The sequence below is a fragment of the Micropterus dolomieu genome, linkage group LG23 (assembly GCF_021292245.1).
Source record: "Micropterus dolomieu isolate WLL.071019.BEF.003 ecotype Adirondacks linkage group LG23, ASM2129224v1, whole genome shotgun sequence".
Lineage (NCBI taxonomy): Eukaryota > Metazoa > Chordata > Actinopteri > Centrarchiformes > Centrarchidae > Micropterus > Micropterus dolomieu.
This window is the reverse complement of record NC_060172.1, coordinates 30,252,693-30,277,624: the sequence shown is the minus strand read 5'-3', so window position 1 is coordinate 30,277,624 and position 24,932 is coordinate 30,252,693. Positions and strand designations below refer to the sequence as shown.

The 24,932-nt window shown below is 41.3% G+C and overlaps 1 protein-coding gene across 3 annotated transcripts; it reads right to left on the bottom strand.

Moving 5' to 3' along the window:
- Positions 1–625: 625 nt before the first annotated feature.
- On the bottom strand, positions 626–24,427 carry ints2 (integrator complex subunit 2). Of its 3 annotated transcripts, none has more exons than XM_046040328.1 (25): positions 24,109–24,427; positions 22,999–23,304; positions 22,661–22,799; positions 22,341–22,443; positions 21,798–21,911; positions 20,625–20,755; positions 19,099–19,269; positions 17,033–17,253; positions 16,673–16,798; positions 16,376–16,447; positions 13,678–13,792; positions 13,141–13,209; positions 12,498–12,632; positions 12,220–12,396; positions 11,423–11,537; positions 10,576–10,680; positions 10,084–10,248; positions 8,882–9,083; positions 5,990–6,115; positions 5,089–5,290; positions 4,632–4,913; positions 3,865–3,972; positions 3,568–3,673; positions 3,034–3,210; positions 626–1,766 (listed from the first exon to the last, which is right to left on the bottom strand). In XM_046040328.1, the coding sequence occupies exons 2-25, from the start codon at positions 23,289–23,291 to the stop codon at positions 1,585–1,587; spliced, it is 3,636 nt and encodes a 1,211-aa protein (XP_045896284.1). In that variant the 5' UTR covers positions 23,292–23,304; positions 24,109–24,427; the 3' UTR covers positions 626–1,584. The 3 variants fall into 3 exon arrangements, with proteins under 3 accessions (XP_045896284.1, XP_045896285.1, XP_045896286.1); XM_046040329.1 differs by lacking the exon at positions 24,109–24,427 and adding an exon at positions 23,924–24,041; XM_046040330.1 differs by lacking the exon at positions 24,109–24,427 and adding an exon at positions 23,767–23,885.
- Between the last annotated feature and the right edge of the window lie 505 nt (positions 24,428–24,932).

The following is a 24,932-nucleotide window of genomic DNA, read 5'->3' as shown; positions in this document are numbered from 1 at the left end:
GGAATATTGATCAATATTTCATGTTTTTGAAGCTTTATGTTAATTAGAACATGGTTGTATGGACAGAAATTGTGTTTTAAAAATAACTCCCAATAAAAGTCAACATTTAAACAGTAATTATTACCAAAATATGGACCTTCACCTGGTATATTTTTTTAAAAATTGTATGATAAAGGTTTTGATAATGGTATTTTAGTTTATTTTCATCAAATTTAGTTACAATTGCTTTCCAGGTGTATTAAAAGATAATCAGTTGCATTATAATCTATTTGATGATGGTTTTGATGTTTTATTGCATTTAAAATAGTTTTACAAGGCAAGGATGAAAATATCATTTTTCTTTATAACATCTCCGTTTACTCTGTAATGGTATAATAAATGTTATTTTACAATGGATTTATATTCCTTAGCTTCTTACCTTTCAAAAGGAGACCAGAATTATGCATCTAGGCCAAATGGTTGAGGAGTTATTCCTGATTCATTTTAGGCATGTTACTTTTAGGCGTTTTTCCTGGAAAAAGGTGTCATAGCTAATAGTTAAATAAAATCTTGGCCAATGCTATGTCGTACTTATTCCAAAACGTGATTGAGCTCTATAAATTTAAGAACACTGGGTCAGAACAAATGTGATAAATAGCTTTTATTAAGTCTGCAAAGTAGGAGTTAAATGTGGAGGTTTTACACTTTTAGCAGTCTGATGAATACAAGCCTTGACGCTCTCACCATCTTGTCCGTACAGCTGGTATATTAGCTTAAGCTCAGGTCTGGTCTGGTCACATCTTCAATAGCTTTTCATTTATGTCTAGTCTCTCAGATTTAGGCCGATGTAACAAGTCCCTTCTTCTCTTTCTCTAGGTATTTGTGTCTGGTTGCATAAAACGCAGTGAAAACTTTTCTCAAATATCAAATTAGCAAAACTTAAAAACAGGGACCTTAAAGATGTCAATGAAGTCCCCCGACCGGAGACTGTATTACTCCAAACAAGTGTCCAAGACACTTCTTAACCAAAATGCTCACAGCTTGTCCCAAATACACCTAAAAGCGTTTCTTTGTTTTATTACAAACAAATAAGGTACAAAATCTCTACATATTATTTTAAGGCAACATTTTCCTTTTTTCAGTTGCTGAGAAAAGTTCACAATGCTTACAGCTTAGAAAAATATGCCTACAGAGATCAAGAAAATTGACCCAATAACAGTTTCTACAAACTCTGAAAGAGCACATAAACAAACACAAACATTTTCTAATTTTAGAAATTCAATTTTTGCGAGTCATGATTCATTTACAGGGTGTGAAAAATAGAGCCTGATGGTAGAGAAAGTATTATTACTATTTGACTTTAGACCAGACTAAACAGACTAGAATGGATACACAGTACAACATGTCCCATCATGTGCACGAGAGTAACCCACAACCTTACATTGTCTGAAAGTCCTTGACAAAGGTCTGAGTCCAATTTTTAAAGATGAATGGGTGTGTGTTGACAGAAGCCCTCTGGGATTGGGAATGTTTTTCAGAGGCAGTGTTTAGAGTTGTTGGTTTGAGTCCAGTCCCTCCTCTTCCTCTAGAATGTGTGTGTTTGGTCTATAGTCCGTGAAGGGTGGAGCTGATAATGTCCATGAAGGTGGCCTCTACACAGTAGCAGAGCTGAACATCAGGGTCAGCTCCAACCAATTCCTCTGCTGTCCTCTGGGGTAAAGTGAGCTTGGAGGGACCTTCTCCTGGAGCCGCAGCCTCCTGAGGCTTCTCCTTCAGATACTGCAGCCCTGAGGCAGGAAAACAACAAATATGCCACGTCCATGCATAAACAATGCTCTCGTTATGGTGAGAAATGAAAAGGCACAATGTAACCTTTTGTAGCTTTTTCTGTTCATGTGACGACACCATATTATCTGTAGTTAGCGTTGCCCAGAGTCAATCTGCAAGATCAGTATTTAAGGCTGATTAACTCATTGCCTGTGCTGCTTCCAGCCAGGCAGGCAGAAAACTACCAGCGGTATTGGTAGAACAGGAAACAAGAAAAAGATTGTGTCCTTTTCCTAAACAAGCAAAGAAAATCTTTTAAGTGCATTTTCTTAATTCAAAACTATTCATCGGTCAAAAATATTGATCTAATCTAACGCAGGCCAACTTCAGATAAAGTGGGCAGCTACATTGTGCAGTAAAATTTAAATATTGGATCAAGACTCAATATTACAAAATATTAAAATGCAGGCTAGGGAGGCTTTTTTAATTAGGGATATTCTATCTGCAGACATGCCTGTCCGTTTTGTGTATAATCATTCTGTAAAACAGGGACACCTTATTTGAAAAAAGGCCAACCAATTTTACTAATGCCTAGTTCCCACAACAAGATTTTAAGCCTGATTTGCTTCTCGGCGATCGTCAGGCTGTGATCGGGGTAAATCAGCAATCGATTGGTGGTCACCAGTCGTTATGTGTGAACTACTCAACGACACATCAAAACGGCTCCATGACGCATAGCTGACACGTCGCAGACATCAGCCAGATATCTAACATGGGTAACACAGCTGCTGTCAGCTCATGTAGTGTGTGACACCCTGTCACCCATCAGTCACGTAGTGTGAACGCTGCAACGACTTCAAGACTCCCCTCACATAACGGCAAGTTGTGTAGTGTGAACAGCACGGCGATCGCCCGGCACTGAAAGTCGTGTAGTCTGCACAAGCCTATAGTGACGATCTCCAATCTGACTGAAATAAAGCTTTTTATGTGTCATGTTGGTTGATCTATTAATGCCTTTAGAACAGCCACTGGCAATTTCAGTGCAAAGAGTTTCCTGGTCAGAGCTGACATCAGGTATAAATAGAGGCGGTTCTGGGACACCAGAGTTTCTGTTAATATTTTGGTAAAAGGAATTTACCTAAATATCTGTGTTTCTACACTGGTGGTCACACAAACAAGGAAAGGAAATGCTACACATTGCGTACTTATGAAAAGCGTAACCTAATGAATAAAAAATGGCATTTCACAAATCGTTATACTGCAACCAAAACTATTAACTATACTTACGGGCAATGAGAGGGTCAATGTCCCTGACCTTCGTGGCAACGTCGGAGGCACAGACCTGGCCCACTTGAACTAGCAGAGCTGCCACATCATCATAAAGAGGAGGGAAGGCCTGGCAGAAGGCCACCAGGCATGGCAGGATGGGCATAAAGAAAGAGAAACGCTTGGCACGAGTCAGCACTAAAAATAGAACACACACACACACACACACACACACTTATAGCATACACAATAACTGTGTAAACAATAAATACAATGGCTAAAAGGGTGGTTCACACAGTTTATGTAATGGAGAGAAAATGCTGCACTAACATCCAAAGACCAGGTGGTGGCAGCCACATATTGGGATAAAAATATCAAGACATACGGTATGACATAGCTGATGCATTGTACATGCTGCAATGTGATTTACATTATACAGTGAGTCTGCTGGGATCAAAATCAATGATGGAGACGGAGAAATGGGATGACTAAAGGAAGCTACAAGCAAAACTATGAATGTATGAGACGTAAAGACAAGTAAAACAGATCACTGACCTGTAAGGAGGGTGCCCATGACACTGATGGCCAACCTGGCTACACTGAGGGACTTGGGTAGGGCGTACTGGGTACACAGGTACGACAGCAACTGGATTGCAAAGATCTGTGGGGAAACACATTCACAATGGCTACACATTTTCTTCACTTATTAATATAGCAAATATGCAAACACTCAGCAGAGAGCACCCAGTAGACCCCCTTTAAAGAAACACAGCCGTGTAAGAGAGGCTCTGGCACAAGTCTAAGATTTAAAGCCAGGAAAAATAAAGTGGAGGGGAGGTTGGGAGGCCTTACCTGCTTTTCCAGCTGGGGCTGGGCCAGCAGCTCTGGGATGAAGTCCAGACAGATATGGATGGAGGGGATGCCTGCCACAGTTAGAGGCAGCAGAGCTTGAGGGTAACCCTGACAGAGAGAGATGCACAAAGTGGGAGAGAACAGGAAATATAAATCTTATGACAGAAAGAATGATAACAAGAGACACAGTAAATTCAATTAAGTAGTCATTTAAGCACGCAATTACTTGTATGTTAAACCTGTGTGTTTACGCAAATGCAGGCAGCAGCTTCTGCTTAACAGTTTGGACGAGGGTGGATTAGTATGACAGAGGAAGCATTGGTTTGATGAAGTCCACCATATGGCCGTCTGTTACTTCTGGGAGTGCTGCAGTCACTTACCACTAATGCCATGGCACAAAGTGATGACTAATGGGGTCAACATGACTTGGCTCTTCTTGAAAAAACCGACTCAAAGGTATTCTCAGCAATATGGCACTATCCACTCAACGACTCACACAAAGGCTATTAGCATAATAACATTACTTTCTAATGGCACACTATGGAAGGAAGCAAGATAATCGAGTCATGCAGGAATGTCATTAAGAAAAAGGAATGTCATAAAGAGGCCAAGACCACCACAGGGTCAGGAGGCACGCATGCCCCAGTTGGTTTTGGATTCAGACCTGTTACAACGCTGTCTTTTATGTTCCAGCCATCCCACTGTCACGGTAAAACAACAAATACAAAGTGCACAACCCACTTCTTCTTTTCTCCTCATTGTGTTACCTGAAAGTGGACCAACTTGGCAATGTTGGGGTCAGCAATGAACATCTGATGCAGCAGACAACAGATGAGACACTGCACCTCCCTCAAGTCACTGAGCAGGCCTCCCTCTGGCTCGGCGTCCTCCCCGCACCCCCTGGCTCTCTGCCCCAAGCTTCCCTGTTTCGATTTCCCTGGCAAGGGGCCCCTAATGCTCCTCAGCAGGCTCTCTGTGTTGGCCCCCAGCTGTTGCTCTTTGGAGGTTGGCAGACACACCTCCAGGAGAATCTGGACTGCTGCGCTGTCCTGGTGTTAAATAGAAACAGATGGTTACCACGGCTAGGTGTGAAAGGTCATCTCCTACATATTTGTTTTTATGTAATTTCATGCCATTTCATTTCTACATTCATGTCATCTGGAAAAAAGTGAGGTTTGAGTGTGTAAGAGAAACAAAGTGTGTGTGAGTTAGTGGTTAAAATACCTGTGCAGCTAGAAGGGCATTCTTCAGCTCCTCCCTGGTGACCTCAGGTGTATCTGGCTGTCCGGACACGCCCAAGTTTGACACTGTTTGGCTCTGCCGATCAAAGTCCGCTGTCTCCTTCAGGTGGCAGTGTAGGTAGGCTTTTGAGGCCAGCAGGTAGCCATTCAGCATGTGAAGGACGATGTCCATCAAAGGAGGACACCTGGCAAAAAAAAAATAAATTTACAAACAAACAAAACTATAATTTTATTTGCCTTGGTATGAACTGCACGTCTGGGGTAACCTGGTGCAATTTGGCAGCACTTGGTCGGCTCCACAAAAACTAGTTTTCAGATACAAAATTCAACAGGAATACAATGGAAAGATGCTGGCACAATAGAATCAGGGTTCAGATTTTGACCAGAAACCAGATTGAGGAGGAACAAACCACATTACATTAGATTAAGGGTAAATGCTCCAGAGAACCAATAAATATACTTGATGTGAACACACCTTTAACTACTAAAATATTACTGAATATATGTTTAAATAAAAAAACAAGACACTTCCTATTATGTATTTGTCTAAGAAGGGGATTCAAAAATCTCAACATATCCTCTCATGCAGCGATGATTACTTGGTGATCCTCAAAATGAAAACTACTCACTATTTCCTTCAAGCTATCTGACACACATCTTAACCATTCTTGGACATTGTGAAAATAAATGCAGCCAATTGTGTCCATGTGGTGTAAATATCATCTGGCTGTGTCTTCACAGGCCGTACACATGAAGCAAAAAAACGTATGACCACAAGCATATACATCAAATGTGACAACAGGTCTGTGAATGCAGACACCCAATGTAGCATTAACTTAAATTGGCAGAACTGCATCTGTGTGCTGTATGTGTCACGTAGTTACCTATACACCCTTTGATCACAGCGCAGCACAATGAGAGGGTCCACCATCAGGTCGTTTTGAGTGTACCTCTGCTGCCTGAGCAGCTTGGCGGAAGGTTGGAGGGAGTTTACTGTCATTACCCACAACCTGCAACACAAACACATCAGGTTTAAAGAGGTGGTATTGTGCTTTTCCCCTCTCCTTTATTGAGTTTCTTTCCTTTTTTTGCATGTAATAGGTTTGCAAAGTGAAAAAGCCCAAAGTCCAGTCCAAAGGAAGTTCCCATCCTCAGCTCGTTTGTAGTCCAGTTGCTTCCCTTTCTAAGTTAAATGCGCCTCATATAACGCTCGCCAAGCGGCTACTCCGATACGCCCTCAAAAGCAGAGGTGGAAAAACAGTGAGCTGCAGCACACACCTCTCCTCTCCCATCCAAACACTAGCTACCCTCCGGGCAGTCAACTGACATAAAGTTGTTCCTGTGATGTAGAGACAGAGCTCAGTTTAAACTTTATGGATGAAAGATACTTTTGTTACAGATTAATAACTCACCACTCTGAAACTCTTGCTCCAGTCCATGTTGCCAAGCTGGTCAACAACATGTACAGCTGAACCGAAGCCATGTTTACCGGCTTCTCACTGACCCGCCCTTCTCTGCTTCTGATTGGTTAGTAGTCCTAACTAGGAACCTCGCATGTGAAACTTCCAAAAAGATCACTTAGAGACCAGATGTATCACTTCGTAGCTAAAATGAAGCCTTCAACACAGGGTGAAAAGAGGAGCTGCAGCAGTATGACAAAAAATATGGTGAAAATTAAACCATGTAAACCTGTTCTGGTAAATGAGCATAATACCACCTCTTTAACTTTAACTCATATATAGTATTATGAAGTGGAGGAAATACACTGACTGACTCGGCAGGTAAAAAATGTTTACCCAGCTTTTGGAGCTTCATTTCAAACTGAGATGTCGAACATTTGCTGAGTCTTGAAAAGACTGATAGCACATGGAAATACATTATGGTACTTTTTAAAAGGACAATAGTACAATTTGCCGGTTAACAAAAGTATATGTATCCAGATGAACTAATAACGAATCGTCCACCTTTTTTCCAAAATTGCAAAATACTCAAATGCTACAAAAATATGATCAGGCATACTTCAGCAGGGGTTTAATGAATTCAATTACTAACAAATTAGCCAGAATTTCACCCTCAATCTCTTATCAGACCAATGCCAAACTCCAAACAGCAGGACACGCTTGGAGCTCCAAGCCTTCCTGCAGCTTGCGCACTGGCATCAATCAGTGGATCTGTGTGAAATCTGACACTGCTGCCCTCCTCCTAGGTTCACCTCTCGTCTAGCCCTCTGCAACATTCAATACTTTGAGAGGGAGTGAGGAAGCGAAGAGGGAGGGGGCAACAATCCCTCCCATCTCCCTCATGGAGAGTCTCCCTCAGTTTTCCTGCCCTGAGCTCTTCTTGTTACAGACCCCTTTTGGATCGATAGGATGTCTGCTCAGAGCTTTGGTAACTGTGCTCCTGTGGGCCCCGGGGCAGAGTGAGGGTCACCCTCTTCTGTCCAGAGAGTTTGCGCTGGCTGACTCAATACCTCAGATCTATTCACACAATAATCACTGCACATGCAGCCTGGGGTTAAGGGAAACAACTCTTGTTCCACAGGTCTTCCTTTAATCCATTTACTAAGTCTCACAGCAACTTTACACAGCCTTGGGAGAGACGACACCAAAGCCCCTTTTTCCACTGCATAGTACCAGCTTGACTCGCCTTTTTTTGCTTTTCTAATGTGGAAAAGTTGTACCTGTACCTGCTTCCAGGTAATTCTTTTCGTATCACCTCTGTCGAGGTTCCAAGCAAGCTGAGGCGATCAGCAGACTGCTGATGGGTCAGAGAGAATCTTCACTATTCACTGCATCATCATTGCGCTCGCCTGACAGAGGCCAGCAACAGAAAGTTTTATATTTTACTTTTTTTTTTTACGTTATTTCATCACTAAATCCACTTCTGAGAAGTTTTGAGGTGAGAAACCAACTGTGTACATTTCGAATATTGACAGTTTTACGAAAAGTGATGGCGGAACAAAAATGTGCTTGAAAGTTTTCGGTGTTGAGGAGCTCCGCAAGTGGCGGTGGGGGAAGCCTGCGCCAAACCACGGGAGGAGCTCGCGAGGCCGGCCGCCCACTCAGAGTCCTCTGGTCCCACTGTCACAGAGACCGCTGCAGCAACAACAGCAGAGGAAAACACAGCTGGAAGGTTTTCATACCGCTTATCTGTCTTTACATTCTGAGGAATGTTGAAACATTTTAACTTAAATCAAGAGACAGCTGTGTGGATCACTGGTGTGTGTGTGTCGCATTGAACATTACGTCATGGCAGTTGTGTGTGGCATCGCTATGCCGATCAGTTACATTGAGGGATGCTATCTCTAGGTACTATCTGCAATGGAAAACGGAGCACGGCCAAACCGAGTCGAGAAGTGGCGAGTTGGTAATGGTAATGGAAAAGCGGTTCAAGTACTACAGTTAACCTTTTACTGAAATGGCATACAATTATAAATGTAACCAGCAGCCAAAATAGCACTTCATCTGTGGATTCATATTTTTAAGTTGAGCAAAACAAGATAATTATTTGGACTCCTGACTGATTTTGAGCCCCAATACTCAAGGGCTGCCATTAGTTGAGGCATACCATTATTGCCTAAAGCAGAAAATATACCATATCCACTAGGTATTTCCACTATCTGGTTCTCATAAAATTTTAACTTGTATAAATAAAGTCAACAAACTGAATATTCCAATCACCACAATGTATTATTCCCATGTGACATTTAGTTCTCTCTTGAGACTAGCATTTTCTATCCTTTGTCCACACCATCTAATTGTGTCCAGAGCTTGTACCTGCGGGGCATCACAGTGTTGAGGCCCATCCAGAGCTTGTTGAGGGTCTGCAGTATTCGACGAGGCACAGCGGGCTCCAGCAGCAGAGCCATGCTGGTTGTGAGGGCCTCTGCATAAGGGATCAGGTCTCCGGGTGAAAGCAGCGTCAAATGCTCCAGGATCCGCATCAGCCTGGGACTGCTTGATGGTAACTTCTGGAAGGCTGGGGGGGGGCAAACAGCTAATTAATGTGTGGGGCGCCAGGCCTCACTGAATGGTTTGGTGAGTATGAAAAAGATGTGAATGAAGTGCTGCGGCCTTTACAGTCAACCAGATTTCAATCCAGTTTCACATCTTTGGAATATTGTGGACCAATGTGCAAGACAATGCTCTCTACCGCCATTTCCATAAAACCAAATGATATAATACTAAAGTTGTCTTCAAATGTATTTTGTGATTTCTGATGTACTCGGGTCTCTCTTGCAAAAGACTCCTTGGTCACAATAAGATTACCTGATTAAATAAAGCTTGTATATATAAATGAGGGAATATCTTGTGGAGGAATGGCATTCATCCCTCCAACAGAGCTCCATAGACTTGGCAAGGAGCACTGAATTTGTTCTGGAGGGTTGTGGTGGCTTGACTCCATACAAAGACAGTTCATGTTGGTTGTCCCTTTCATCTGTCACCCATCTGTACATTAACCTGCATAATGGCGTGTGAAACGGGAGAGATGGATTATCTGTTCGACTTTCGCATTTTGTCAAGGATCTATATCAAAGAAAAGCCAATTACAGCCTAATCCTCTAAACCCTGACGGATTAACCATTGATATAAGATTTCACTTGGATAACGACTTTCACCTTTAAATGTATTATACAATATTAGCATCTCTTCCCAGTTCCACTCAAGACTGGTAACACTTCTCACCCCCCTAGACAACCCTGGCTCCGAGGTTAGTATCACTAGTGCTGGTTTATTTTCAAATGACATCTTTACTTTGGCTCGCTTTAATCAAAATTCAATCTGAACAATGGGCCGGTTTGTTAAAAAGACTTTAGTAATATGTCTCACATTTCGAAAAATCTGGCAATTTTAGCAGAAAGGCAAGAGTGCTCTGAATTCAGAAGGTTCAGACTGGTAGTTCTTTGAATAAAGAACTACCAGTCTGAACCTTCTGCCCCGATCTTTTTTCTTTCATCCCTTATTCCGAGCCTGCTTACCCTGATGTAGCTGGCTCTGGGTGTATCTGCAGGTATTGCTGGGGAGCATCATCCTCCTAAGCAGGGGCAGGGTACCAGTCACCTCCTCCTTGCACACCCAGTCCTCCACTAGACACAGATGAGGGTAGTTGGTGGCCAGCAGCCTCAGCAGGGCAGAGTGCAGACCTGGGAACAGGGAAAGGAATGTTATTTGTTTATTACCTGCAAGAATTTCGTGGTTTTGAGGTTTGTTTGTTTTTTTAAATTGTGTTTTTCCTTTTTTTTCCAAAAAATAAAAATAAATAAATAAAAAAAATTGCCCAACTCTCTTCTCACAAAATAACTTTTTGGGTTAAGTAGTGATATTTACATTACTCCTTCCTTGAAGTGATATGTAAAGCAGGGACAAGTTTACCATCTTGGTATACAACATTTGTGCTACCAATAATGTAATACCATATTAGTAAAATAAAATATGACAATACAGATGTAACCAACAAGTCCACGTCTCACCCCCTAGCTCTTGCTGCAGTCCCTGGGCCTGGGTAACCAAATACTTTATAGGGATCTGGTCCATCAAGGCTGCTGAGTAGGACTTTGGCTTCCTCTGCATCAGGGCTTGAAAAATAAGAGAAAAAAGGTGAGTGAAGCAAAGAAATGATAAGACAGAAAATAGAGAGGGTGAGAACATAAAGCAAGAAAAGGACAAGACAGAGCATAAGTGTTTTATTTGGCAGTGTAAGGACACCAGAGCCACTGTGCCGATGCGTTAGAGGAGCAGAGGTGATTTTTCATTGACGTGGGTTCATTACCACTGCTGATGGGCTTCATTACTCCTTCCTTGAAGGCTGCGGGAGCACTTGGGTAAACACAGCAATTAAAGAAATGGGCATAAACTCTCACATAAATCTGGCCTAATGAAGGGCAAGAGGAGAGCTCGTCATGGGAGAGAATAAACACTGACTAGGCTAACTGCTAATGCTCAATCTAACCTACAGCTGTCCTAGTTAGCTCAGCTCCCGCAGCCATTGTACTTGGCTCTTTGTCAGCCCTCCATTTATTCTCTATGAAGCGGCCAACATTCAGTGCCGAGAGAGAAAGGGATAAATGATTGCACATCCAGAGTGAGAGCATCTCCTACAACTTCACAGAGGACAAAAGCTGCCTTTCTCCTCTCACTGCCTGACAAATTCCCTCCATCTCACAAGGCCTCCTTCAGCGAAGGAGATGACAATGGAGGCACTTTAGAAAGGCAGAAGAAGGGAAAATAAGAAATAGAAAGGAAGGGAGCCAACAGCACAGTGGGAAGCCAGGCACAGACCGGCGTTATATGGGACAGAGTTATTGTCTTGTAACATACCCAACTGTTTGGTGCTGGCCAACAGGTTCTCCTCATAAGACAGTATGTAGTAGAGGATAAGAAGTTGGGTGGTGATGGAGTAGCGCTGTCGTCCCCCCCGATTACCCTCGCCTTGCTAACAAATGGCAAAAGAGAGAAGCAAAACAACAGCTTCAGTCAGGGACGGGCAGCAAAATAGGGCTCTGCAGCAACAGTTAATGTGGAGATGGATACTGATCAGTAGTATAAAACCTGGAATGCTTGGAGTTGGAACACAATTAAAAGTAACTAAATTAATTATTAACAAATTGAAGTATATATATTTTGCTTAAGACTTGTGTTAAATGCAAATGGGTTTCAAAGACAAAATAGATCCACAATTCTATATCTATAGTTAAATTTTGATTTTAATAGTGCTGCATATTCCATAGCCCTGAACCCTGATGGCAACAAAAACATTTTTAATCTAAACATCAAAAGCATTAGGAGGGATACAGATGAAAAATAGATAGATAGTAACTGAATTCCAACAGTACTATTATAACAATAACTACGTGAAGTAAATCAGGGGTGGCAGAAAGACTGAAAGTGAAGCTGTGTTTTTAAAAGCAACATTCTGTAAGGTGCTATTAAAAAGAGGCAACATACTCCATTAATTCTGTTAACTTCAGAAATGCAGCCTTCAAATACTCATTCATACTGTCAAATATCATCCAAAAATGATATGGAAAATTAAGAACACACCACAAATGCAATTAAATGTTTAAGGTGAAGTTTAAGTTTTTGCAGTTCCCCATAAGCCCTAAGTGCTGACTCACCCCAGCAGAGCTCTGGAAGACATTGAGGATCTCCTGCTCAGTGATGGGCTGGTTGGTGGCCTCAGGGTTGGCCTTGGATGCTGGAGTGAGGATGGAGTTGATATAGGCGTCAATTAGGGGAATCAGTTGGGTGTGGATAGGGGTTGTCGTTTCACAGAGCTGACGATAGATCCAATCCTGGAAAATGCACACAAGGACAGCACCGGAGGGTTTTTTGAAACAGACTTAACACTTAGCAGCTAGTCATCACTCTGAGCCAGCTGGTGCCCATCTCCTACCTTGATGGACACTTTGTGCTTGGTGAAGGCTCGGCTCCGTAGCAGCTGGTAGATACAGTGAATTGGGAGGAAACCTGTGATGTTGGCACTCAAGTTGTTGGTCACTGCAACCCTCACCGCATGGGCTGTAACCACCTAGATACCAGAAAAAGTAAACAAGTTATCTTAACAACAACAACATAAAAAATAGACAAAGAACACCTTCAAATTCTGTAGAGTTTAACATTATAGTGAGAATGTGCACAACTTTGTTGAGATGGAATTTATTTTTTCTGGCTTCTTCACTAACAAGCTCCTCCTTCTACTGAGAGTATGGCAACATATCCCATATGTAACAAGATATGTTGACAGTGCTGGGACATTTTTGTTTCCATGTAAGCATGACCACAGATAATATTTACTAAATATAACACTAACCTTTATCACTGCTGCATAGTGATGAATAAAGTGATTTATGGACAACTGAACTTTTAGAGGGATTTTTTATTTCATTCGACAAGTTGTTAAATTAAAAGCTTCTATATTCCTGAATTTACAGCAGCTCTCGATGGGGAAAATAAATGTGTTGATGAGAATGAAAAGCCTGCACATATATACAAATACAAATTAGCAGGTAGAAAATGTGCATGTGTAAACTATGTACCTGTTCTGTGAAGATCTCCTGTGTGAAGATAGTCTTCATCTTGCTTAGGGAGCTGGGTTTGATGGCAATCTATAGGAAGTTGGCAAAAAAAAGATGAAGAACATCAACAATGGTAGCTTTACTGTGAGTGAAAACGACCTGCAGGCAACAGTGCTGGTATTTTGTAATTCTCTCCTTTCATATTTCATAAGAAAAATTCTACATGGCAGGCCCAACACTGAATTGAGAGGATTGCCCTCGGGGTGGAAACAAACAGGCTCTAAATCCAATTACATTACACATCTTAGTGGAAAATACACTGAGACAGGAAAACTACTTAGCACACAGACAGGAAACAATAGTGCACTTAATGAGTAATAAAAGAGCAAATTGGCCACAGGGTATAGTGTCTTTGTAGATATGTGTATGCTGCAAGTGTTTCATCAGTGATATAGTCTTTATGTGTGTCATAGCTGCAGTGGAGGAGTGGGGCCAGTAGCTGGTCAGCCAGACTGATGTATTGATCACTGCCTCCCTCCCTCCCACCTACCACCTTACCTTCATCCCCAAAGTAGAGCACACCAACTCAATAATGGAGCTGAGCTGGTTGCTATGGAAATACATGGCAACCAGTAATAGCATCTCTCCAAAAGAAGCCGATACGCCCGCAGCACTGCAAGGAGGAGGACATACATATGCATGTGAGGCAAGTGAGAAAAGACACTTAGACTTGTCGTTAATCCTACATCTTACAGGACAGAATTTTAATAAACTGATTATGCTAGTCGCATCAACCGACATACTTGCGAGAGCACACACATACACAGTTCTGTCAGCCTGTGTCCCTTTATTCACCCCTAAAGTCATTTAAGACTCTGTGGTGATGTATGCTTTATGGACTAGAGCATGAAACAAACACACACAGATTCATATGCTGCTGCAATTATAATTTGTTGTTAAGACAGGCCGATATTAATTTAATTTGTAGCATACAAACAAAAGCTGTGCAGAGTTTATCACTGCCTATTCCAACATAGAGCAAACTATTACAGGAGGGAACATCAAATGCCTCTCAAATAGAGGATGAACAAAGTAAACACACATTCAGGTATGAATTCAGATATAAATTTACCACATTTAAATTGTCTTGAACAGTAAAGGATTCTGGAAACTCACAAACAGCGAGGATCAGTCTCTCTTCCAATGATTTGTGCAGCGCCTCGCGTGCAAAAAGTTAAAGACAATTCAACTTCGGCAGCGGGCGTGTGCGTGAGGTGAGAACAAGCGCAACAGTTTCACAGGAACGTGCCCGCTTGTCGCTACGTCTTGTACTCGACCACTTCACCTCATTCAGGGACACTTGCTACTGAACATAGGGCCTGATTTACCCAAGGTTTGCGTGAGTAAAAACGTGTACATACTTGATATCACCAGTTAATTAACACGTAAGCCCCCAGCTGCAGTGCATGGATCCCGCGTAAAATTCATCCAGCCAGAGTGAACGATCACCAACCGGTCGTAATATAGCGACACAACCCACTGTAGGTATCGGAGGGAATGGGGCGTTGGGGCGTCCAGGGCCAGTAGATCGCGGACCGACCGGGCACGGTGCGGACGGTTGGTGATTGTTCCCTCTGGCTGGATGAAGCACGATCTGCCGGCATTTCCTCGCGCCTGGGTCATTCCCGCATACTGTATCTGTTTCTGCTGGGGTTTCCCAAAGTTTTTCAGGTGTGCTGTCCCAAGTACTTAGTGCAATCTCAGGCAGGTACATATGATTTCCACATACTCGAGACGCACTAAACACAACAAACCAAGGTTTTTATGCAGTGGCTGCTTTCCCTCCCCACCTTCCATGGCGGAAACCATTAAAACATGCAAAACCCTCATTTAAATACTGCCACCTCCATTGTGTTTGCACCTGTTGTCACATACGCAATAATTCTTAGTAAATCACCCACAATAGGTACTAAAATTGCACGTACAATATTTTAGAATGTACTAAATAAACGGTAATGCCCTGGCAGTGGCAAATAGCTTTGTATTTGTATTTGATTTGATTACATTACTGTTTAAGTTGAGATTTATTAGAAATATTTTATTGCTGCTGTATAAAGGGAATACTGCTGGTAAAAAGCACCTTATTTGTTTAAAGTGTTTACAAACCACGTTACTGCACTTTTGTGTATGTAGCAGTACATTTAAATTAAAAGTGTGCAATACACTACTTTAGAATTCATTACTCAATTTTGTGTGCAACTACGTGATTAATCGCAAGAAAATCATGTGATTAAAAATTTTAATCGTTGCCCAGCACTAGTAATAAAGGACTTTTTTCTCAGCAACAACTGTGTGAGAACATCTGCCATGTTCATGATGTTATTTCAATTTAATCATTTGATATTTGTACATATGTATGTTGTTAATGTGTCTTCTGGTTTTCACAACTGTACGTTAAGTATATGAAATATTTCCAATTTAGTCCAATAGTGAATGCACAGCTGAGAGGATGAGGCTTCAGCAACGATATTATGACATACCGTAATTCAAATCGTTTTGTACATATCCTGACATATATAGTGGTTGCTTTTGCAGATTTGCATATCACAGAAAACTGGACTATTGGCCTTGATGGAGGCCTTTTAGGTATAAAGTGTTAATGCCTTCTCATATTGGCTAATGCAGCATCATAAAATCACCACTAATTCTGTCATGAGATATGAGTGTAAATGTTTTTACATTACCGTTTTAGAGGTTTATAGCATTAATCAGGGGTGTTTTATGATTTTAAAACAGCGTCTCAAGTTAGTAGACTGTTTTAACTGGCACTGTAATTAAAAGAAGTACAAACACGTTTTGCTTTAAGGCTAGACCGCATGCTAAACCCAAAAAAAAAGTAACATCAAGAAAGGCACTGCTTTTGGAGAAACACATTAGACCCTAGATGACCACTACATAATCTCATTGATAATACCTTGCATAGTGTAGCCAAGACTAATGTTACAATTAGAAGTGGGAGACCTGCACAAAATTAATATTTTATCATGCATTATTTAAATATTAACATTGTACATTATTTTTTCACTATCACACAGTAAAAAGTTAAGCTTTCTTCATTCAAAAGTAAAATGGGATGAACCTGAATTGCAATTTTTTTTTTTCTCAAGTTGTAAAGATCTCCACTGTGCCAGCAAACTAAGAACCACAGTTTCTCCATACAATAATGTGGCATCATAAATAGAGAGATTCTCCTTACCTCTCAAAGTATTCCTCCTCTTTGATCATCCAGCTGAGCCACATTACCATCAGCTGTTCTTGCTCTGGAGTGCTGGACAGACACACAGAGGATAAAGCTCACACTCCATATAACAAAAGACCATATTAAACACCAAAAGATGCAGAGAGGACTTTTGGCAGGCAGCATGCATTGGCAGAGAATCTAAACTCAGGACCAATGTTAGTTGAATAGGGTCTGTGATTCCAACCTATTTGTGTTTGTTTAATAAAACAAAGACTTCTAAAAGTAGGAGTCAGGGAGATTAGCTTTCTGTACCTGACCAGAGTAGGGAAGGCCAGCAGTTTGCAGAAGGACAGCGAGACAAAGCGAACACCGGCAGGAGTGGCCGGGGGCCGGCTGGTCATCAACTGCAAGAGCTGCTCTGCCTCTTCATCTGTAGGTCTGTGGAGAGATTACATGCAGTATGTTATCTTTAAGACATGAACTTTTTTAAATAAATCTTTACTTTACACACAATTTTAATATTCGTACTGGACTAAATAAAGCATTACTGAGTTAAAAACAACAGGTGAAACTTTCAAATATCTGAATCAAACACTAAAAACAATCGATGAATAATGGCGATCAAACAAGTATCAAATATCAGGAGGGCTACTGCGACTCTCTTTGACCTACCTGAGGCCAGCAATGCCCATGAGGGCACAGTAGAGTCGCAGGAGAGCGCTGGCCTTCACCACATGCTCCTCTCTGAGGCCAGAGTACCCTGAGCCGCCGCCCTCTTCCATATCCCCGTCATTGGGCACGTGGGTGCTGCGTGAGCGCGGGAGGATGGCGACCAGCTCCAGCAGCAGCTGTCTGCGCATCTGCCACAGCACCGAGCTGCTTTCTCTCTTTCGCTGGCAGTATGAAGAGAAAGCGAGGGAAAGCCATGAGTCAGCTGCCGTGCTTACATTTCAGCTCCGACCAGTGAATATTTGGTATTTTTGTAGGATAAATGATAAACAAGGTATTGATTAACAAACTTGTCAACAATATTCTGTTGATCAATTAATTGACAACTCATCTGAGTGCTAAGTTACATGCAAATTGTAATGTACAAAACAGCAGATGGAAAGATACAAGATTCCAATTGAATCATGGATATTTTTAAATGTTGGGACAATTCAATTCAAGAAATGACAATTGAAGAAGACGGAAAAGAATGTGAGTGACACAAAGCACAGACACCATGTATAAGAGGCAAAGGTGTGTGTATGTGTGTGAGAATGTGTCCATAGTTTCTACACTCAGGATGATTACATTACATGCACATAAGAAATCCAGGCTTAACCCTGACCTAGGGGATGCTACTCCTACAGACAAAGAACATGTTAAGACCTTATTCTCAAAGTTAAGTCCACAATTCATGTAAGCATGACTTCCTTTAACTTCATTTAGTTACTTTTCATCCAGTAGGCTCATATGAAGTGTATGCATTGATGGTGAGCAGGGCTCGAGACTAACGGTGTCCTGTCGTCCTGGGGACGATAGAAAATGTGTTTGGGACGAAGAGAAATATTCTGTGGGATGCCTCTAGGACAAAAGGGATTGTGTAGGCCTATGTGTTTATTTATTACCATCACTTAGCAAATGACAAACTGAACCGACCGAGGGCTTACTACAACGGAGGCCGTCTTCTCACGCTGTTACTACAGTAACAACGGACTCACACAGGAGGCCGGCTGCTCACCTGTTCCCGCGGTACAGGTCCATTGATTCTCTCAGTCACAAACGTCTTGCTGACCTCTCAATTGCGCTGTGTAGGCAAGCGTTAAGCACCACACATCAATGTTCTCACGCAGTGAAAAACAAATCTATATTGTGAGAACGTCGACTGGCGGGGAGAATCATCTCCACCCAGCTAATGCATCTAAAACCTGAAGCACAATCTGGCTCTGTCTGGGACTGTTAGCTGCACTTTGTCAGAGCTGCAGAAGTTAACATGAGGATTTGCTGAGGTGTCTGCCTGATTGGCAGTCTTGGTTTCGGTTTCTACCTCTGACAAAGTGCAGTGCACTTGTTTCATTCAGTACAGTCTGAAGGGGAGCACAGCAGAGTATAGGTCAGGTAGACTTTTAAAAAAGATTATGAATTCTCATTAAATAATGATGTTAGTCTCATAATATTACTTAAATATATTAGATTTTCTTCTGGACATGTCAGAGCACACAGATGTGAGATTCTGAATGTGCAGAAAGTTTTGAACATGAGCAGAAAACCTGCTGAAACAAAGTCCAGGAGTTTAAAACGGAATTGAAATTAAAGAATTTATCATCGAGGTAAAAGGGTGCCTCAACAGATAACTTTTCAGTTTTATAAATCTTTTTGTTTGAATCAAGCAAAATAAATATTATTTATTTTATCAATTTATAATCATTTGTGTGACTAAATACTCTAGGAGGATAATAAAGTAAAGAAACAACATTTTGATTTTGGGACACTTTACATTAACTTCAGGATGGTTCCGGGACGAAGGTGAAAAAAGTTAGTCTGGAGCCCTGATGGTGAGACTCACACAGAGTACTTTTGCTTCAATGTCCTTTACCCAACATGATGAGACAAAATGCCGACGTGGATCTTTTTGCATTACAGTCTTCTCTGTGTCGACCAAACTACTTCTGCGACCAGCTTTGTCTACTTGAACTGAATTGTGTAATTAAAACAACATTAAATGCAATAAAGAATAAACCCTTGGCCCTCACCTGTTGTCCATTGCGAATAAACATGCTGAACCAGGTTCGGACTTTGCTATTGGTACCCAGTAGTAGGCCGCTGACGTAAGAGACTAGGGGACTGACCGCCTCATCTGCTGTATCTGGTTTATAGTCCAGAGTCAGAGCCACACCCAGACCAGGCAGGTGACACTCCTCCACCTACACACGATAAACAAATACACAGTAAATTATTCTGATGCCAAATGTTTTTGATGAAAAAAACAAGTCAGAGAGAAGAACAAATCCTTGCACTGCAGAAGCAAATATTTTGGCATTTTTGCTTGAAAAATAACTTTCTGTTGATCATCTAATTGTTTCGGCTCTACTATATGTCACTCTTTAGCATCCTTTGTCACTTGTTGACAGATGCATCCTTCAGGCAAGGCAATGCATTTCTACTACCTCCTGGGGCCGCGTTCGATAACTGACCTTGTGCTGTAACCTTCTTGAGAGCAGGGGGAAGCAAGAAGACAAATATCTCCCTTCGGGGATAGTATCACAACATGAATCAGTAAAGACAAAAAGCTTCTGTGTTTCTAGCCTCTGTGAAGTCATTGCTAGAAAATAAAATGTTCTCGGCAAAACAGAGTCAATATAAAATCGCTACTATTGGGAATTAACAAAAATGCCTATGATTCTTTTCTTAATTAATTGATTAGTTGTTTTGTCTATAAATGACAGAAAATTGTGACAAATACCCCTCCTAATTTCCTGAAGCCCAACGTGAAATCTTATAATGTCTTCTGCTGCCCCACTAATAGCTCAAAACCCAAATATATTCACCTAACTATCACTAAAGACAAGACCAATAGTCACAATTAAGAAGCTGGAACGAGATAATATTTGGAATTTATGCATGAAAAAAGGCCTAAACGCTTATTATGAACATTGATGTTGATTTATTTTCCTTCAATTGCCTAAACGATTAATCTACTAATCGTTTCACCACTATTTTGTTTTTTTTTTTAAAAAGTAGACTTTTGCATTAAAGGGAGAGTAAGTGATTCTGCAAAAGGATTGTTGATATTTGAAATCCATTGCCAAACAAATACACCCCTACCCTCCCTCAGAAGCTCCGCCTCCCAAATTTCAAATCTCGGAGGTTTCTCCAGCATTGAAAGGCCTTTGCCCTTGCCTGGTCAATTATTTTTTCTGTTTATACGCTTCAGGCCTTTTCCTCTATGGCTGTTTCTCGCAAAAATTGATTTGTTTTGGCCACCTGTTGTTACTATAAAAATATCAATTATACTTGCTTTAAAGGCATCATGTTTAGCATTTAAAAATTCTCGGCCTTGGCCCTAAGAGGAGGCATAGATGGGTAAGGCCTTACATTTCTTTAAGAGAAACAGCAAAATCATCTAAGACTAGTGGTTATAGTAAATACGTATGTCGAGATCACACAGCAGCTGTGATGTATTCTCTCACCTGAAATAGATCATCTATGGGAGGTTATGGATTAAGTGTGATTCTGGTGTTAGTCTGGAGTGTGTGATTATTTTAATAGTGTAACTGACCACCATAGCTCTGATGTTGAGGGCCTGTGAGGGGTTCATCTGGCATAGCTGCCTGAGGGCTTCAGTCCTGCGTCGACCACCCACACTCTCCTCATCCTGACGCTCTCCATTCTTGATCAAACCTCTACAAACTTCAAAGACAGACGTGCGCATTTAAGCAAACAAGCAGCATTACATTTTCATGCTTTGAATCAGGAGATGTGTTGGCTATTATAATATCACGCTCACTTTCCCCACAAACCAAGGGAAATTCTACACAATCAAGACATTTTCATGTTGTAGGTCATTTGTTTAAAAATGCAATCCTCACCTAAAGGTCTCCTAGTTTTCTGTACATCGCTGACAGACCGTAGCACTGTTTCACTTCTCAAGTCATGTTCTTCCATAAATAAGCGGTATAATCATGACTCAGTTATTTGCCTGTAAATACGATTTTGCAGCCATCAGAAGACAGCATTATCTCATTTTGCTTGTTCTTTTCCACAGCTGACAGTTTAAAAAGGAAAACTGTTTATGGTTAGCTTTAGTTTCCATTTCTGCCACTTCTGTCTTATTTTCTGCGTCACAAAAGAGGCAGTGGTATTAGGTCTGGTTACCAGCTTGTGACAGACCTTGATGCTTCTAGACAGACCCATTTCCCACACTTCACCCTTGCATGAGTTTATTTCACTTTTAATTCAATGAAACAATCTCTTTTCCCGTAACAAAGCCAAAAGGACTCCTTGATGTTTTACTGCTATGTAACACACACACAAAAGCTATTGACTTAGCCTTGACCCTCTGTGTGATAAGGAGGCACTGGAGACAGCGGGCATTTTCTTATAATGCATCTCACTAAGCACACACAGCACACTCTGCGAGCCAGAACAAGACAATAATGTTCATCATCAATCAAATACAAACACATACACCCCTGGGCCAGTGGCATGGCTAGAATTAGAGGGGAAACAGATAAACTCTGAAAGAAAATCATGTGATGCCAACTCCATAGCAACCTGCCTATAATTATAATGAAGTCATCAAAGAAAGCTTCTGTGGTAATGTTAAGTATAGCGGTATTTTCTGCCACAGCAGGTACACTCACTAACCACATCAAGCTAGTGCAACTAACCAGCCACTCTATCTCACATTATCAGCTGACAGCATGCACAGTGTGTGGGACAGCTGAAATACCTTCATTGAAGCTGTCAGGGACATTGGCAACCAACAGACACAGAAACCAGTCTCCATTGCGGACATGAAGCAAAGCCTCTGCCACATCCACAATGGGCAGCAACGACGGCAGCTCTAAGAAAAAGAAAAAAGAAACACACATTCAAACAACATTTTGTCAAGTGCAAAGGACAATATCACTGAAGTGGATCATTTTCAGGGCGGCTTTACAGAAATATTAGGTCATTTGCCCTAATATACAGCTAATGTTAGCAGATATATATTTTCTCCTCACTATAATCAAGCTTTGTTGCAATTTATGATACATATGCTTTATCAAAAAACATCTCCATAATGCACATACCCAGACTGAAATCTTTCAGTGCCACAAACTTTCACATATGAGCTAATCTTGTACATGCCAGCTGTGTTATTGAAGGCATTCTGGGTCGTACAATTCTCATTCTTGCAATGAGCACAATTGTGTACAAAGGCCATTGGATGCAACACCATCCCATTTCCACAGCATATCTAGGTAAAACTATTAAGAAGATGAAAGGCTACCTGCTTGTAAAATGCAAAGTACATCAGCAACCTCTTCCAAGTACACAGGGCTTTCAAATAGTTCAGAGGACTTCAAGAAAAACTCTCCGTTTGAGTCCACCACCTGAGAAACAACAAGGGAAAAGACACTGTGTGGGTCAATCATCCAAGTCACCAATTATCCCATATTCTTAGTCTTTTATCATAATGATAATCATAATAAGAAAGTCTGTACCTGGCTCAGCAGAAAAGAATTTGGAACTACCATGTAAACTAAGTTCACGTTTATGCTGTCAGTGTCCTTTGATTTACTTAATTATTTTGGGAACCTGTGACTGTACCTTATTCATGATAGCCAACAGTTCACTCAGGGTCAGACGAAGTCTCCTGAGGGGATCACTTTGTTCAAACTCCAGGGTCAGGCCATGCTGTAGCTGTGACACCAGGATGCTTTCTCCATTAGAGCCACCTGCCTTATGCCTGGCAGAAGAGAAGGCACACTGTGTTTACTGTTGAAATGAACTCCCCATGATTCTTTTGGACAACAGTGATCAGTTGTATTGAGTGTTTATGAAAAAAAGCTACGTATTTATGTATGACATGAAGAACAGAGGTAGTTCATTCTAGTCATTACCAGACTGTTGCAATAATTATTTTACCATGTGTAAGTCTGCTATACCTAAGCTGCTGCTCCTTTCGTGCATCCTGCTCCAAGGCATGAAAGTCGACAGACAAAAGCGCTACAATGGAGTTGACAGCTTCCACCCCAGAGAGCAGGCGGAGGATAAGCTTCTTGTCCTGTGCCCAGGACTGGCTCTGATCAGCTGGAGCACATAAAGCCATCCTCACCAGGCACGGCAGCAGCAGCCTCAACTCTGGGTCACTTAGAGCAGCCAGGCGCACCACATCCACCTTCTGCATGGCTTCAAAAGCAAAGGAGCTGACAAACTGCAGTCCTGCACTGTCTGCCATCTCTCAGCTAAACCTAGAGGGAACAGGCAAAACACACCATTTAAAAAGGGCAGAATCTGATGCCATCTAGAGCAAACATAGTGGACAGTCTTCTAGTCCCTAATCTTGTGTGGCATGAGCAGATGCACCGATTTTAGGGTCTAGCAAACACTACAGAAACTCTACAAAGCTATACAACGCCACACAAGTTCACCTGACGAAAGGAAGCTTGAGTTAACAACAGTGGTCACAAAGCGACAATGCATTCATTTCTTGTTTTACTAACGTTAGTACATATTTGGCTCATTAGATAAATTAACCAGCAAATAACGTTAGAGGTTTGGCAAGTCAGTCGCTACAAAATAACGTTATGGTTTTTATTATGATAACGTTGCAAAACAAGGTATAAACTAGCTTTCGCGGATAACTGACGCTAATGTTAACGGTAGTGGTGCTAATGCTAGCTCATACTTGGAATATAGTTAACTTAACTTACACAAATAACTTCAACTGACATGGAATTCTCTTACGCGATGTCACAAGTCATATTATCTCGATTTATACATTTAAGACATAGTTAATATGCATTATAAAGCACAAGCAATATTGTAAGATACAGCTAACTAGGCAGCGTATGAACGCTAATAGCTTACTGGAAGTAGCCAACACTCATTCACTATCCCCATTGCTTTTAGAGCGACTCTTAGCATGCTACTAGCCAGCTAACAGCTAGGCTAGGCTAACTTGTCAGACGATAATACTCGCTTGAGCTGTCTGGTCCGTCTATGTCGTGTACGCATTCAAAATAAATAAAATAATTCGACAAGAATAATCTTACCTCACTTATTATGATGATACTTAGTCTTTTAAAAAAAATTCACCATCGAGGCCTTTAGACCTCGGACTTGGTTGTCTAAGTTACCGCCACCCTCTAAGGTTATTGGGGAGTCCTAAGCCAATGACAGAGAAAGAAGCGGTCTGTCTTGTCCTAGATGTTGCCGGTAGGTTTATGGAAATGTCTTTGTATTTCTTAACGCCCTGTCTCTTATAGTTTTCGCATATCCACTTGGATCGTATCTTTAGCCACAGTGATCACCATGTCAGTGTGACTGTGAGGGAAGTAGCCTAGTCAGCAGCGTGGAGCAGCGCTGACTGACTGTAGCAGTGACAGTGACTGGAGGCAGTGCGATAAAGCACTGACGATGGGCTGGACTGATGTTGACACATTATAGAAGTATGATAAAAATCGTATTTCATTTGCAGAACATAGCACTGACTCCACTATATATTTTGTAAGTTACAAGTTGTAACTTACAACTTATAAGTTGTTCTGCTCTTTGGATAAAAGTAACGGACTGCATAGTGATAATAGGGACACCGTGCCTCTATGTGGGTAAATGCTGAAAAAGAGCAAATTCACCTGATCTAAGGGTGTACTCGAGTACACTTTCTGCACTATTAATAATTAATGGAAAATAGACAATGTTGATACCCACTAGCATCCAGTATTTTCTCCAAGCCCTTGTGGCAGACAGGCAGATTATTTATAATTGGTTAAGCGGTAGAAATTCATATATTTGGATAACAATAAACAAAAGGCATTATGGAAGTGCGCCAATCTCAAAGTAGCATATCGAAATTATAACATATTAAGTTTTGATG

What these genes read in the sequence shown, in the direction of transcription:
- ints2 (XM_046040328.1), bottom strand. Translation starts at nt 23,291, where the DNA reads ATGGCAGACAGTGCAGGACTGCAGTTTGTCAGCTCCTTTGCTTTTGAA. An exon ending in GAGGAGGAATACTTTGAGAG is followed by an intron (nt 13,793 to 16,375) that starts GTAAGGAGAATC and finishes TCCTCCTTGCAG; the next exon opens with TGCTGCGGGCGTATCGGCTT. An exon ending in GGCCAGCACCAAACAGTTGG is followed by an intron (nt 10,681 to 11,422) that starts GTATGTTACAAG and finishes TTATTTTTCAAG; the next exon opens with CCCTGATGCAGAGGAAGCCA.